The 16,368-nt window shown below is 39.7% G+C and overlaps 1 protein-coding gene across 1 annotated transcript in view; it reads right to left on the reverse strand.

Annotated features, from left to right (window-relative positions):
* Nucleotides 1–16,368, reverse strand: part of KIF5C (kinesin family member 5C) — a 95,082-nt gene that overhangs the window by 36,831 nt on the left and 41,883 nt on the right. The window contains exons 6-12 of the mRNA XM_026097578.2: nt 16,200–16,255; nt 15,191–15,278; nt 13,097–13,221; nt 11,107–11,211; nt 10,603–10,751; nt 3,247–3,395; nt 625–800 (exon numbers count right to left, since the gene is read on the reverse strand). Coding sequence (XP_025953363.2) covers nt 625–800; nt 3,247–3,395; nt 10,603–10,751; nt 11,107–11,211; nt 13,097–13,221; nt 15,191–15,278; nt 16,200–16,255 — 848 coding nt within the window. The remainder of the gene's footprint in view (nt 1–624; nt 801–3,246; nt 3,396–10,602; nt 10,752–11,106; nt 11,212–13,096; nt 13,222–15,190; nt 15,279–16,199; nt 16,256–16,368) is intronic.

The raw sequence follows: 16,368 nt of genomic DNA on the forward strand, positions 1-16,368 counted from the left end.
ACCCTACACTGCATGGTATGAAGCTGTTACAGGGTTGAAGTACAAGCTTCTCGTGCAAAAAATCACACCTGAGCAGTTAGAGACTGGAAATTTCTCTCCAATAAAACATTTTTGAAACATTCCTGACAGCTATGTAGGTAACGTAAAGTTTAGATACTAGACGAGATCACTTTTCAAGGACAGAGGCACAGCTATACTGCACTTATTTAAGGCACTGCTGCTACCAGCTGTCTGTTTGGTCTCTCTGATAGGGTTCAACAATGCTCTGAGAGACAGAAGAGGGTGAAACAGGATCTGAACTTCAGCCATTTCATTTCAGATCAAGATGCACATCCCATTCTCTGCTGCCTGTGCAGCGGGAACGGCAGCCTCCAGCAGATCAGGAGGGCAACACGGGGAAAAACCACATCACTCTCTCGATAACCTGCTTGAGCTTTCATAAATCCCTCATGGACGATGCCTCTCTTGCCCTCAAGGGAGCATGCAGTCTGGCAGGAGAAGGAAGAACAGCTCAAACATATAACCAGGACACAATACTAGTAACAAAATAAGAGAGAGACCCACCCATTTAGGCTTAGGTTTCAATTCATACACAGAAAATGAAGTCAAAACAAGTGTTCACACCTTATCATCCAGCTGTCTGTAGAGACTGGCAATCTCCTCATCATATTTCTGTTTCTCCTCTGTTGAGATGCTGGCAACAACTGGTGTGATATTGTCAATAATTGGGGTGTTATCACAAGGCTCCAGGTTCTTCTGATCCTTTGCACTGATCTGCTCATCTTCAGGCACAGCTTCTCCTGCAGGCACACAATCCATAGTCATTCCAATCGAAGAGACAGAGCAGCCCGAAACACGGACATCCCAGGACAGACCATGGCTGGTGCTGAAAGGCACTCGGAAAAGCAAAGAAGGGAGGTCTGTTTTGACACTGTGATCCAGCTACAGGCCTGCTATCTGGTACAAGGCAGGTAACTGCCATAAATAAAGGTGAGAAAGTTAGGTACAGAAAGATGGCCATTCACTCCCGACACTTACAAGAAGAAGAAAAGAAAAAAAAAAACCCAAAAACCACACACAAACACAATGTGGCAACAGTTCAAATGGCTGACATTAAGAGGACTGAACTCCTTATTCCTCTCCTTTTACTCAAGCGCTTTATAGATGGGATTAGCTCCATGGATTAACATAAGTGTAAATAAGGACAAAAATCAGACTTTCAGCCTAAATCCCACAGGCAATTAAGTGTTCCTTCCTCTCCAGGCTTCGGACTGCCTTATCATCTGTCTCTCCCCCGTACTGAGCTGCTAAAGGATCCGGACAACAAGCAGACAGATGCATTTAAAACAATACTCACGTCCTACCTTGTCACATCTGAAATTAAATAGCGTAGACCAATTTTCAGATGTTGCCTATGCACACCAGATAGGATGTTATCCCTACGCATTTTCTTTCACAATCATTTTCTCTGAGGAATATTTTCTGCAATAACTTAAGTGCATTCCAATTACTAGTCTGCTGCAGTTCAGTGAAGAGGGACAGGCAAGTTGCTCATGCCACAAATTGAATCTACATTCATTAGAGTCTGCCGAGAGACTCTGTTAGCTGCTGAATGCTACACACATTGTTCAAGGTGTGGGAAGGTTACGTTCTACCCGTCTGCAGAAACCCCCCCCCCCCGCCTGTTTCTATGGAAAGCTACTGTATTTTTGTCCTGTTCCTCTTGCCAAAACTGCGTGGGCACTATTTATCATACTGGCAGGAAAACAAGTAAACAGGGCAAATATCAAAAACAAAAAGGCAGACTAATTCAGGCCTGAAAGCAAAAGAAGACAAAACAAAACAGAGCATGAAAGAGCGTGATCAGCAAACTGAAGATAAATTTTTCAAGCTTCAAGCATGAAAACAGTTGCTTCAAATCAAGAACCATAACCTCTATAAAAGTACTAAATTCAAAATACTCTCTGCCCTACTACTAGGTGCTTAATATCATTTTAGAATTTTAATGAGAAAAACGTAAATTGATTTTTCATTGTTGCACTTCACTCGAGCAGAATAAGAAGGTGGGCTCATTCAGACTGCGGGAGCTTGCGTACATGGCAATGCTCCTCATGCGGTGGAGAATGTTTCAGTAACCTCCAGAGGAGAATCTTTGAGTTTTCATTTCACTGGTGTATTTTGCTTAACTCAAACTTTCTGACTACCACAAGTGAAGGGAGGCAGGGAGCTTGATACAAATGCTTGAACGACAATAACTGTAAAACACAGGCCAGATTTTGCATTTCAGCATAAGTCTGCTGAACTCCTACTTCGATGAGAACTAGGCACGCCTAGTTTCTACTACAAATTCATTTTGTACTTTATTTTCTAAGTTTATAGAATAAGCTATACTTATGGAATATTTATGCATCTATTTTGTACATTATTTTCTAGATGTAATTTCCACTACAGCTTTATTTGGAAAGAGCCATACTCTTATCCCAGATAATGCTATTTTATAAGGTCAGAAAAGAAATCAATAGCATTTTGAATGCATTTAACGTAATGCTTGGTAACGCTAATAAAGAGAACAGGACAGAGGGAGGGGAAAAGGAGGTATGTGTATCTAGACAAAGCATTAGAGACAGCATGTTACAAAGCTTGTTTGCACAGCATATAGCCATGGATCTGTATGGTCTTTTCTAAAAAAAGAAAAATAAACAACAACAAAAATGCAACTATGTTTCTAGAATGGGAAGGAAATTAAAGCAGTCACATTTAGTAAACACAGCGAAACACACAGAACATTAGAGGATTACAAATTCCCAGCGCTCCACAAAACCAACAACAGACAGACTGTTTCCATAGCAATTTTACTATGCTGAAAGAGAAATATTCCCTGTGCTAAAGCGGTCCAGGTCTCCAGAGAAAGGCACAGAAAGCAATCACTAGGTAACTACCTAACACGAAAGGCAAGCAGACCAGTGCAGGGAGTATTAGCTGAAAGTAGGAAATTAATTTTTTGCTCTCATAAAGGTTAGGCATTACCTCTTAAATATGCACAGGAGAGATTTCACCAACGATGTTCAAAACCAGACTTAACTGTCCTGCACAATTTGTGACTAGGTACCCAAAGATTATCACATCAGAGGTCACTAATACAAAACTTACTACCCATGTGGTTACTATGCAGTTTTGCAATGACGTATCTTGTCTGGATACTCTCTAATATGAGGACACATACCCACTGCATTTCACAGTACCTACCATTTCTCCACCTGTTCAGTTCCAGCTCTAGATGCTGAATAACATTCTTTAGACTCTTGTTTTTGTCTTTTTCTTTCTCATACTTTTTCTTCCATTCTTCTGCTGTCAGCTCCAGATTCACAGAGACTGTGTTCTTAATAGTCTTAGCTCTGTATAACAAAAATAAAAGCGATCAGTTGCTTTGCAGCTTTTATCTCAGTATGACAGTAGGGATTCAGAAATTTTTCAATAACACAAAGCTAAACCACTAAAAGTTTGCAATTTGCTTTCTAAAGTGGAATGCCACAATTCAATTTTCTCTCAAAACCTCAGCAGTATTTAGGCCTTCAAGCCTAAAGAACTCTCTATGCCAAAATCCAGCAGTCAGTCACCAGTCAGGAATCGCTCTGCTTCTTGAGATTTCTTAGCAGAGCAGCAGCTCTGGAAACTGCCCTTAGATTAAGGATAAAAACAACTCCTGTCGTAATTTTTCTGCTAAATAACCCGTCATCTCTTTCAGATTCCCCTGGCCTGGGACTCATTGCACACTATGGCGTACAAGCGTCTGGCCACAGGCTAACCCCATTAAAACCATTCCTTAAATTCTACCAGTGAACCTTAGCTGTATTTCAAACATTACAGCATGAAGGATGCCAATACAGCGAAGCAGAGAGACGGAACCCAATCCTTTCTGAACGCCAAATAGCATGTTCGAATACATCTTTGAGGGTGGAAAGGAAAAAGAGGAGAACCATTGGTGCAGCTATACAGCTTCTACATCTAATATAGCTTGTACACAGACATCTGGGGGCCTAGGCAGAACAAGCAGGAGGTGGTCTGCATTTGTATGCTCTGCAGTAACAGACCTCTTGGCTTTTCTAAAGTTTATGAGATTTTCTGAACAAGTCTCAGTTCCACAAAGGGCAGAGAACAAGGAAACTGGATTATGGTGCTAGAAGGCTTAAATACTACCTCTGCCGCCCAGTGATGAGGAGGGAAGAAAAAAAAAAATCCAGCCTGTGTCCTTGGGAGGATTTGGAGACCTCCTACATGGTAGGGGGAATTTAAAGGTCAGTCCTGAAATCCCTCATGTCTGATTTGTGTCAGGAAAGGTTTGAACCTTCTCTCCCATCCCAAAGACCTTCAAGACAAAAGCAGATATTCCATAAGGGACTCTGGGCCCCTGCCATGCCTCTGCGGCTGGCAGCCAAAGGTCTGTGGGAAAGCAGCATTATCTATAGTCTATCTTAGAGATGCAAGAAAGTGCTACTCTGCTGTATACAGGGAAGGGAACGAATATACAGGGCAGCAGAGTGCACGACAGACAGGCACAGGAGACTGGTGCCACAAAGATGAAAGGCTAGAACAGAGGCAGGAGCCTTCCACAGTTTAGAAGCCAGAAAAATTCGAGACCTCAGCATGCATCTAGAGATTCACCACGTACTGTGTTCAAGTACACATTGTGTGTGCCCTGCTTTACTAATCAGCGATAGTTATAGCTAATTAAAAGTGAAATGTAAACTTAATCCAAAATGTGTGTGTAATCCAATTCATAAATTACATTGTCACTCTGACCAGGAAATTTATGGCAGCCAGAGACCTCTTACCCTAATTCTCTACAAGGTTAGAGAACCACCCTATCTTGGCAGTCTGGGAATCCTCCCTTCATCTGTTCTTGCTCCCTCCTCCCTAAATGAGGGGGCTGCATTGTCAGTAACAGATTTACATTTCAAGCTTGCAGATGACTTCTATGATAAAAAGAAAACTGTATTTATTTTGATAATAAAAAGTAAAACTGTACAATGCAACCCAAAACCCCAAAATACGGTATCCAGGTAAATTTTCAGGGGAAGTTTAAACAGGTCAGAATGTAAGTGAAGGAAACGTGGATGCCAAGAATAATGTCTCAAGAGACTAGTCTATGGAAACCAAAATCAAACAAACACACACAGGGAACAAAGACTTTGCATCTCAACTAAAATTCTTCCTCTGTATCTCAATACTTCCAAAAAGTATTATTGACTAAAAATTGCCAGTACAAGTATATGATGAATGCTTTCCCCTACACATCTCCCCTTCCATTCCCAATCTTCTATTTTTAGGGCCGCATCAGCAATACTATGACATTTAAAAGGCTACTACTCGGGGCCCTGATGCGATGCACGCATGAGTGCTGAGGGAGCAGGTGGATGTCATTGCTAGACCACTCTCAAAGCAAGTGTCACTCCAGTCTTCAAAAAGGCCAAGGAGGAGGACCCAGGGAACTACAGGCCAGTCAGCCTCACCTCCATCCCTGGGAAAGTGATGGAACAGCTCATCCTGGATGCCATCTCCAAGCATGTGAAGGATAAGGTGGTGATCAGGAGTAGTCAGCATGGATTCGCCAAGGGGAAATCATGCTTAACCAACCTGATAGCTTTCTATGATGGGCTGACTAGCTGGGTAGACAAGGGGAGAGCAGTGGATGCTGTCTACCTTGACTCCAGGAGGGCTTTTGACACTGTCTCCCACTACATCCTCGCAGGCAAGCTCAGGAAGTGCGGGACAGACAGGCAGACAGTGAGGTGGATTGAGAACTGGCTGAATGGCAGAGCTCGCAGGGTTGTGCTCAGGGGTGCCAAGTCTAGTTGGAGGCCTGTAGATAGCGGTGACCCCCAGGGATCAGTACTGGGTCCAGTCTTGTTCAACCTCTTCCTCGGTGACCCGGAGGAAGGGACAGAGTGCCTCCTCAGCAAGCTTGCTGATGATCCTGAACTGGGAGGAGTGGCTGATACACCCGGGGGCTGTGCTGTCCTTCAGAGGGACCTGGACAGGCGGGAGAGGTGGGCAGAGGGGAACCTCATGGAGTTCAGCAAAGGCAAGTGCGGGGTCCTGCACCCCGGGAGGAGTAACCCCAGGCACCAGGGCAGGCTGGGGGCTGACCTGCTGGAAAGCAGCTCTGCGGAGAGGGACCTGGCAGTCCTGGCGGAGAAGCAGCTGACCCTGAGCCAGCAAGGTGCCCTTGTGGCCAGGAAGGCCAATGGTATCTTGGGTTGCATTAGGGAGAGCGTTGCCAGCAGGCCAAGGGAGGTGATCCTGCCCCTCTACTCAGCTCTAGAGAGGCCGCATCTGGAGTACCGTGTCCAGTGCTGGGCTCCCCAGTACGAGACAGACATGGAGCTACTGGAGTGAGTGCAGCAAGGGGCTACTAAGATGCTTAAGGGACTGGAGCATCTCTCATATGAAGAGAGGCTGAGGAAGCTGGGCCTGTTCAGCCTGGAGAAGAGAAGGCTCAGGGAGGATCTTATCAATGTGTGTAAGTATCTGGAGGAAGGGTGTGAAAGAGGATGAGGCCAGACTCTTCTCTGTGGTGCCCAGTGATAGGACGAGAGGGAACAGGCACAAACTGAAGCACAGGCAGTTCCGTCTGAACACGAAGAAAAACTTCTGTACTGTGAGGGTAACAGGCAGTGGGACAGGTTGCCCAGAGAAGTTCTGGAGTCTCCATTCTTGGAGATATTCAAAAACTGTCTGGACATGGTCCTGGGCAACGTGCTGTGGGTGACCCTGCTTGAGCAGGGAGTTGGACTAGATGATCTCCAGAGGTCCCTGCCAACCTCAACCATTCTGTGATTCTGTGATCTAAAGGCCCTGAGTGCTTCAATTAAAAAACAAACAAAAAAACAAACCAAACAACAACAGCCTGATTATAAACATAAAGTCACAGCTGAATCAGTCCCAGGTTGCCTACTTGAGAAATCCCACAGCGCTAACAAGGTTAAAAACACACCAGCAGCTACAGCCAGTTAGGGCGTGCCGTAGGGAGGCTTCTAGGTGGTCCTTTGTCACTCTCCCCACTGCACACCTGGGTGACTGGGTTACTGCTTGGTTGAGGGGCACCGTCAGCAAGAAGAAAGCTTGGATTTGCATCTCAGTCACTGTACACACATTCACTAGTCACTGTATCTCTAGGCAAAACCACAAAATTTAAACCCTTCTAGTGATAACAACCACCATTTTCTTATGGTGAAGCTGCTTAGTTCCAACAGAACCTAAAAGATTGCATTAGAAAATGCAAAGCAAGCAGAAAAAAAATGGAACAGCATCTACTCTAGCAAATCCACATTTAAAAAGAAAAAACAAGCAAGTCAGTATGAATTAAGAAAGTTTTGGATCTTTGCCCTTCACTGCTCAAACACTGAGCCCCTCCAAACGAATCCAATGTTATCAAATAAAACAGACTAAGTAGCGGAATAACAAACAAATCTACTACCAGTTTGTAAAATGCAGGCTGAAATGCCTATACAAGAAACTACCCTTAGGAACCAGCTAGATACACTGGCTAACTGCACTTTGGGGAGGGCAGATGATCTGAAGTTATTTTCTTCATGGCTCCACTTAATGATTCTAAAACATCCTCCAAGGGTGACCAATTACTAAAAATCCTAAAACTCTAATGTCAGCAAGAAAACTGCCATATCTGTGCCTCATACTCCAAATTCTGCTCGTGATTTGCACTATGTAGTAAGCAGGAGTTTTATTACTTTAGAAGAATTAAAAAACCCTAAACTTTTAAAACATGGAGATGCATAGCTCAAGTTTTTGCTCATTTGACTGTACTCGGGGTGGGAAGAAAGCCACACAATGAAGTTTATTGACTGCATTACACTAATGATAGGTGAAGTACTAGAAGGCTCTAAAATAGAAAACAATACAGAAACACAAAAAAGGATGGAGCAGGAAGAGAAGAAAGTGACTCATTACTAACAGAGAAACACATGTACATGTTTATTAGCTTAGGTAGGCGTGTGAAGATGAATTTTACTCCTGGCACTTTTATTTTTTTATATTATACACATATATATACACACACACACATATATATATAAAGCTATAGGAAAAGGATGCGTGTGTGTTTGTATGTATGTTATTCAAGCCCTTAATACAGTCACATTAGAAAAATGAAACATCACAAGTAAAGAGCCTGCAAAAGAAACTATTTCCTGTAAACTATATTCCTTTTCAAAATATTCACCAACAACACTATCTATGTAAAGGTTGTGTAATGCTCTGCAGGCCTAATACAGCAGTAGGCCTCACTGGTATTTCATTCCTCACAATTAAATGCTTTCCAGGAGGAGCTCCTGTTTCAGCACAGTTCTACAGCTCATGAGCAAATAAACACTCAACAACAAACCGCAGCCGAGCACTCTCACAAAGTATTTAGCTATTTTCCCAAATCTTTCAGCTGACATCCTGGTCCTCAATAAGGAACATTTTACAGACAAAAAGAAAGGATAAAAGTGTTCCGCTTCTTGGAAAGGTGTTAACTATTTTTATTTTTAGCATGCAACTTGGTTGTTCCTAGTTTCATGGAGGGCATGTATTGCAAATAAATTCACTCTGCTGTTCTCATTAGTCAAGTCACATCAGTCAAAGCTCTGCCAGCCAGGATTGCTGAGTCAGTTGCAGAATTGATTTGCCTTCCAAACAGAAATTGAAATACTGATTACTGAAAAGAGAAATGGAGCCAAAAGAAATGTAGACTCAAGTAACACGGAAATTGGACACACTTCCTTCAGCACATATGCACACTTAGACAACACGACGCAGAAGCAAACCCCTTCGTGATTCCAGAGATAAAAAACAACCTGCCTCCAACCAAACAAAAACAAAAACAATCCAAAAAGCAACCAACAAAACAAAAACAAAAACAATCCGAAAAGCAACCCACATTACTTTTCAACCCCCTTAATCTGAACTGCTACATTTCTTTTCATTTCAAACTATACCCGCGGACACAGAGAGAGCTCAGCACTCCAAGCAGACTGAAACCAAACACAATTCATCTATTTAAAACGAAATGCCTCTTCAGCTGCTTTACTGAACCAGAGCCTGATCCAGAATTATTTAGCTGGAGCAATGGAACTGCTGTTTTGTTTTATAGAGGTGTAAGCTGTACATTTGACTAAAGTCACCTAAGTCAGAAAATTGTAAGGATGGAGATTTAAAAATGAGCCATCAAAACATTTAAACTATTGCAATCAACAAAAACTGCGCAAGTCATTAGACTTCAGAGTTTGTATTTAATAATTACTAATTAATAAATTTAATAATAATCTTAATATTTGCATTTATTCAAAATTTCTCTGCCACATAGTACACGGAATTTCAGTAAAAGTTTCCATCTTCAACAACTTCATCTCATGTTGACTATACAAAGGTGAATTTAAAAAAGCATAGCAACCCTTAATCTGATTATGTTAGCAACTATTTCCTCCTTTTATAGCCCTTTCTCAAAAAAAACTTACTGGAAAGACCTGTGAAGTTCCCTTTGGGGACTTTTTCTCTGCAAGCTTTTGTTCGAAGGGAGTAGTTTATGGTTGCACAGTGTGGGAAGAAACTGTCATAGCAAGCAGAGATCATAGAAATTCATGCTTTTTACAGCTACCTGGCTTGCAGCATGTAGATCCTTCCCTGCCTTCCATAAATCCCAGCCGACGTCAAAGACAAGTTAATATCGTTTCTGGCAAAGCCAGACGGGGAAAATGTTGCAGAGTTGTCTCCCAGCTTTAACCTATGGCATCATCCCTAATCCTCACAATTGTCCACTAAGAGGGACTGCACCCAACTGCATCCATTTGTCCCCCACTGCCCATCCTATGTTTTTGTGTACTCTTCTGTTTATGCACTGAAGGGATCACCTTACCTCACTAAACTACGAAAAAGGACACATTAAAGACTAAGATGGGGCAATAAATCAATAAAAGATTCTCAGATTGATCTTTTATACATGATTTTACTTTCCAATATAAAATGCTTCTTCATAGTGTGGGCTTCAATGCAAAAGTTATGCACATCAGAAAACATAATCCACTTTCAGACAAAAACATATCTAATGTATTGTACAAACTTAAATAAATTGAATCTCAAAAACAATCAAACTATTAGTATTTTTTCCTGCTATTACAAATATACATGCATGAAACAAAGTAATTTTCCAAAGTATTAGAGTTCAATTACAACAGAGACAGTAATTATTTAAATTAGCCTGACCTATTTTTTGCAAACCTCCCAAACGTACTTGATATGACTATCGCCACTGAACACACAAGAGAAATTTTTTCCTGACCACTTCCATATTAGCTCCTGAGGACTTGTTCCTATCTTGTTAAGATCCTAAAAACAAAAATGTCTGTGAGCTATCATGGTAATCTATAACAGCTGTCAATATTACACTAAATTCACATTCTACACTTTGCTTAATTAACAGGTGAGAAGACACTTTTTTGCAACCATAATCACTGAGATAGCATTCAAGGAGAAGACACAGCTGTTTCAGAACATATGGAAGAGCACAAAAAATTGTTATCTAGTCTAATGATGACTAAGACTCACCGCTGTCCAAACATTAGTGTAGACTTTGTTTCCGCTTCATTGAAAATAGAAGGAGAACAGCATATAACAATGGTGGTTCTGCAGTTTCCACCAAGGGAATCCTGAAGTATTCGGGTCATTTTGCTGTCTCGGTATGGAACGTGGGTTTTCTAACCAAAACAAAAATCAGGTGCAAGAACAATTTTTTAAAATTAATGATATCAGGTTCTCCCTCATTAAAAGTCTACAGTGAGAGAATTAATGGATTTTGAAGCATATAATTCTGAAGTGTAATTTTTTTGATTGTGCTAAGATGTACTGCACTGGATAACTGCTCAAGTGAGATCACTGAGAATTTGGTTTTTTTATATTTAGTAGAGTAGCAGAAGTGCCATTGGTTTATGGTAGGAAAGCCAATACTTTCTTCTTCCTGAATTGAAATGTTAGCTTATTTCTTATGCACATGGTAAATAAATAAATAAATAAATAAATCATTCTTAAACAGCACAAAACAGGATTACTTACAGTTCCTTCTGCCAAGGCAGATATCACATTGCCTAATGCAGACAAAGACTTATTGATATTTTTAGCTTCATCAAGAACAGCACCCTCCGCTCCAGTTTTGCTGACCTACCAGAGAGAACACACCGCAATCAGGCTCAGCTGCTAGCAAGCGCCTGTACAAATACAGTTACGATGCAAATGAAGATAGTGCAACAATTAACAGGCTTGGAAGAGAAACAAAACAAATGTATCCTCAACATGAAAAGGGGGATTTTTTAATATTCACCTTTTTCTGTTAGTGGAAGCCTGCAATATTTCTGACTTTCTTCCAGTTTCAGAGCAAGTTCACCTATATGCCTTTACTTTGCTATAGAGAAAAAGCTGTTAAGTCTGTGCTCTCTTGTGAGGACACTTGGAGGCCACTTTCAAGACCAGACTGTCCACACAGATAGGGAACTTGCAAGTGATATCATTTGCAAATATCTTCAGGGCATGCTCAGTGGCACAGCATAGGCCACCAAACAAGTATTTTGGCATTGTATTTTGCTTGCATGGACCAAGAGTGTCAGGACAGAAAAGCATGACCTTGCTCATACCGAATGCAAGGTTTGCTGATCCACAAACTGGACCCCAAGGCACCCAGCCCAGTGGCCTAGTGTCCTGGGAAGAGCACTCCTTTGGATAGAAATGAAGATTTACAGCCTTTTCTCTCTCTTCCCATCCCCTCCTGCCACTCCCCGCCTCCTGCCAGGGTTTATGCAGAAATGCAGGACAAAGCCATATATTTTTCCTCTATGCTGAAACTAGAGTATCGCACTTTCCTCTAAAAAACATTGACACATGATATAAAAGGCAACATGACCATACATTTTAAGAAAACAATCTACCAAGGAAATCCTTATTTCAGGTTTTCAGTGGAACGCCCAAGCCAACATAATGAATTGCAAAAGGGCAAGTTTCAGTGAAGAGCAGAATCTAACTAGGTACTCACCTTCTAACATTACTAAAAGTTTTTAATTTAGCATTTAATATTGAAAATGAATATGATTAATTATTGTGGTGAATGGCTTCCACATTCTACCAATGACTTAACTACTTCATCAAAATAAGCATTTCCGAAAGGTGCACAGCCTATTAAACAAAACCATTTATTTTACCTTCGCATTTTCAGACAAAGATAAAAATTTACCACCACAATGGAAGCCATCTCTGTTGCTTCATTATGAACAATTATTTAGTCATTTTGAAATGCACAGTAGTTACCAAGGATCCATCTTGAAGGACAGCTTTTAATTTTATTTTATGTACAGTGAATGAGTTTTGAACACCCCACAGGATGTCAGAACCACAACTAAGAAACAGTGACTTTTTTCCCATCGTAATAGTGTTCTAGACCATTACGTTTGTGATAAACAGATACAAGTTATTTTTTGGTTAGTATTTTTCCATAATGGAAAGCAGAAATAGTCACTACAATTAAGAGAGTCATTCAGAGACTGCAAATAGACTTCAGCTGTATAACTGAACATTAACTGGCGTTATTTCACTGAGCTAGTATATGAAAAAAATACACAAGTCCTAGGAATAGTATACGTCTGAACATAAACAAGTAAAAGTAAGAGCTTAATTCGATAAATTAGCTAAGAGTTGCAACATTTTCAAGTAAACTGAGGCTAACTTTTTTTTTTCTTTTTTTCTTTTTTTAAATGAAACCCATAACTACACATGAAACTACGTGAAAATATGCGGGTTCAATCCACTTCATTATATTACAGATCTTGGGTTTGCATTTCATACCAAACAGTTCTGACCCTTTCCTTTTCTCTAGCTCACTTAATAAAAAATAAAAAAAAACACTGGCATATGAATGGTAACATTCAAGATAAGACTTCTGTAAAACTTTTGTAACTATACTTAGTTTAGTTTTAGAGTGACACACGCACACTTGTATGTTCAGTGTAGTGATCCCATTAATATCTCCAAGCACAGCTTAGGAAAAAAGAAAGATTACCTTCTCACTTCCAGCCAAGTCTACCAGGTAAAGCTTTCCACTGAGCTTCTTCTCAGTTTCCACATTCTCTTGCTTAATATTAATGAGGAAGATACTGTGGCTTCTAGAGCTGTGTTCATTCATATCTACAGAGCAATCACATTTTAAATGTTTTGTTTAAATGCCTTTTAAACTTGCCAAGAAATTATTTCATCATAACAAGCCTGTGACTAATGAGCTCAAAAATAAGAGTTCACATATAAGTGCAACCGTACTGAGAGCAGAGTCTGCACCAAGAGCTGCAACTAACACTCACATGCTATAGAATGAGCTCTTACTTTTTCCTGACATGAGCAATTTAACCAGATTCATGCTAAATGACAGCCTTGGAAAAAAGCCTTGTAAGTTGAAGGGTTTTTTTTTCCTTCCTCTGAAGGAAAATAAAATGACCGGGTGGCAGGGGAAAGAAAACATGGCTTTAAGTATAATAAAATGCCATTTCATGGGTAGAAGCAGAAATAAAGGTTATCTCCTTTTGTGCTTGTTAATAAAGATACATTGCACACACAAAGTATATCTATGATACAACAGATGCTATTTAAAATGTAGACCTACAATTAGAAATTAAGTTCAGCATCCTGGACTGAGACTGATCTTTTTTTTTTTTTTAGTTGAACAAGAGAATGTAAAGAATTATAAACCAATTAAAAAAAATGAGCCATTGTTTAAGAAGCCTTCCCAAAGTTTAGGAGATGTTTTTATCAAAAACATATTACTTAAATTAGAATTTGAGAGTCATTTTTATTGCTTCTGTAAGTAAGAAATCCTCCTTCACCCACACAGCAGGTAGAGCAGAGGCAGCTACAGTCACAGCTTCCACTCAGAAAATTCTAAATTCAGTGGTAACCATATTATGCTTAAAGTTTCATAAAGTAGCAAAGAGAAAAAGCATTAAGAACCAGAAAAACACTTTTTCCTCCATTTCCTCTATCTTCTTGGTTACCATAGACCCCATTGCCATCTTTCCCAACTCACAGCCTCAACTCCCTTTTTCTCCTCTATCCCCAAACTCAGTTTTTCTATTACACTTCCAAATTTGCTTTTTGCTGCTCCTTGATTTCAGTCTTGGTAAAGTGCATTCTCTGATGAACTTCTGTATGAACTTCTGTGTGCCAAATGCAGCAGATAATATCACAACAAGGGGTAAATTTGGATACTTTTTGTTAAAGACAATAACAAAAACCAAAGGAGTAAACCTTACTCAGGAAAAGATAGCATTTCTATTAGTATGGTAAAAAGGCAAAGAAAACCAGAAACAATACAGTATTTATTAAAGCAAAAAAGTAGAGACATGGAAGAGAAAGGAGTTACTAAGGGCATCATAAAAGAAATGTTAAAAAAAAAAAAAAAAAAAAAGAAAATTTGAGTTATAAGTTGAGCTTCTGCCAAGCTCACTGCTTGGATCAACATATCTTGCAATATAAATTGCAAAACAGGCCAGAGACACCTGCCTTTCTTATCACCATAGAGCTAGCTAGGCTATATGCAAGTTTGACACAGGCTGAAGTGATTTTTATTTATTTAGAAAGATTTATTTGCTTTGCCATCACTGGAGCTCAGCCCAAGCCACTGCCTCCCTGGGATAAGTCACAAGACATAAACAGGCAGAGTATGATAACAGCAAAGAATAGGAGCTCATTCTGGAATAAAAGTAATTTCTCCACAATCTTTGCTTGCCATTTTGACCAATGAATTCCTAAGAACTCTTGACTTGTAGCACAGAGAAGAATGTGTGTATATATATGTTTAATTATATATAATTCTGCAGTATCTATATTAAATGTAACTACAGAAATTTTGACTTTTTATATCTAGTGGCACACATTACATTTGGGAGTTTTCAAAGCTGAAACTACATGTTTCTGCATGCTGTGAAGCTCCTCTAAAATAAATAAAAATGCAGTTCTAGTCATTTTGGAGTGTTAAAATTTGTGCATCATTACATCTTTCACATAAGTATATTACGTACTTTGTGAACATTAAGAATCAATACACAATCAGGAAGCAACTATAGCCAATGCTTTGTAGACCGAAAAGCTTCCATAGATTACTTACTTGTAACAGCTACATGACGGTTAGCTTTCCCTTCATCAATGACATCCAAAACTTCTTCAGGACTAGACACAAATCTTTCTGTACATCCCTATAAATATGGAAATTGAACACAGAAAAGTTTGTACTACTACTTCAAAAGCCATCAAGAATAATATTTAGCACTGACAAATAAAATCAGAAGAAGAATCATCAACCTCTAATATGAACTTTAGTAAGGCAGCGGGTCAAAACGTGCCTTTGTATCAACTTCAGCAGGACTTGCTGGAACAGCCTGAGAGAACGTTTTCTTTCACAGGGTTAAAGAGTCAGTCAAATCCAAACATGCAGCCAAAGCAAGTGTCATTATTTGAACACATGGAATGAGACTATATATTCAGATTACTAATTCGGGTGAGATTACATAGTCAGATTAGTTTTTCCTCTCTCAGTCTAAAAGACGAGATGTATTGTCCTCCTCTGCTTTAATACAATATTACCAAGGGAATTTCCCCCCCCGCCCCGAGAATCAGAATACACAGACCAATACTGTATGTAAGGTTCACATATGTTCACAAGTACAATTTACATTTAAGTGAACAATTTAAGTGAAGGCACAGGAAGCCATAAAATAATTGACATGAGCTCCTAACCCAACAAACGTGTTCTAAAATGTTGCCAGATCACAGCATCTATGCAACAAAATATTAAAGAAAAAAAATCCTTCAAGAAGTTCTCTTTCATATCCAGCGTGAAATAGAAACATGAATACTTAAAACTTAACACCTTTATAACAAAACGTAAGCGTTTCAAGTTGGGAAAATAAAGCAAACATAAATGATTCAAGCCCATTAATATTTCAAGAAACTCTTTAAATTCAGGGACTAATATGACTTCAACATCCAAGACTTTGAACACGAGATGAATCACCTCAGCAAACACATCAGGATACAAATGGAGATCTGTATAAAAATGCATTTATTGGTTATCTGAGAAAGAATGAAAAAAACGAGCATCAAAGTTTTTCTTGTACCTTAACATATGGAACTCTGTTTTTATCTTCATGTACAGCAAGGTTCGTTTTTGACACTAGGAAGAAAGATGCAGTTTGTTACAAATATTCCACAAGTAATAATGTGTCAACTAGACGCACCACAGATAATCTGAATGTATTAAATTTGTAGCTGAAGAGTGTAGTCACT

The sequence above is a fragment of the Dromaius novaehollandiae genome, chromosome 7, assembly GCF_036370855.1.
Source record: "Dromaius novaehollandiae isolate bDroNov1 chromosome 7, bDroNov1.hap1, whole genome shotgun sequence".
NCBI lineage: Eukaryota > Metazoa > Chordata > Aves > Casuariiformes > Dromaiidae > Dromaius > Dromaius novaehollandiae.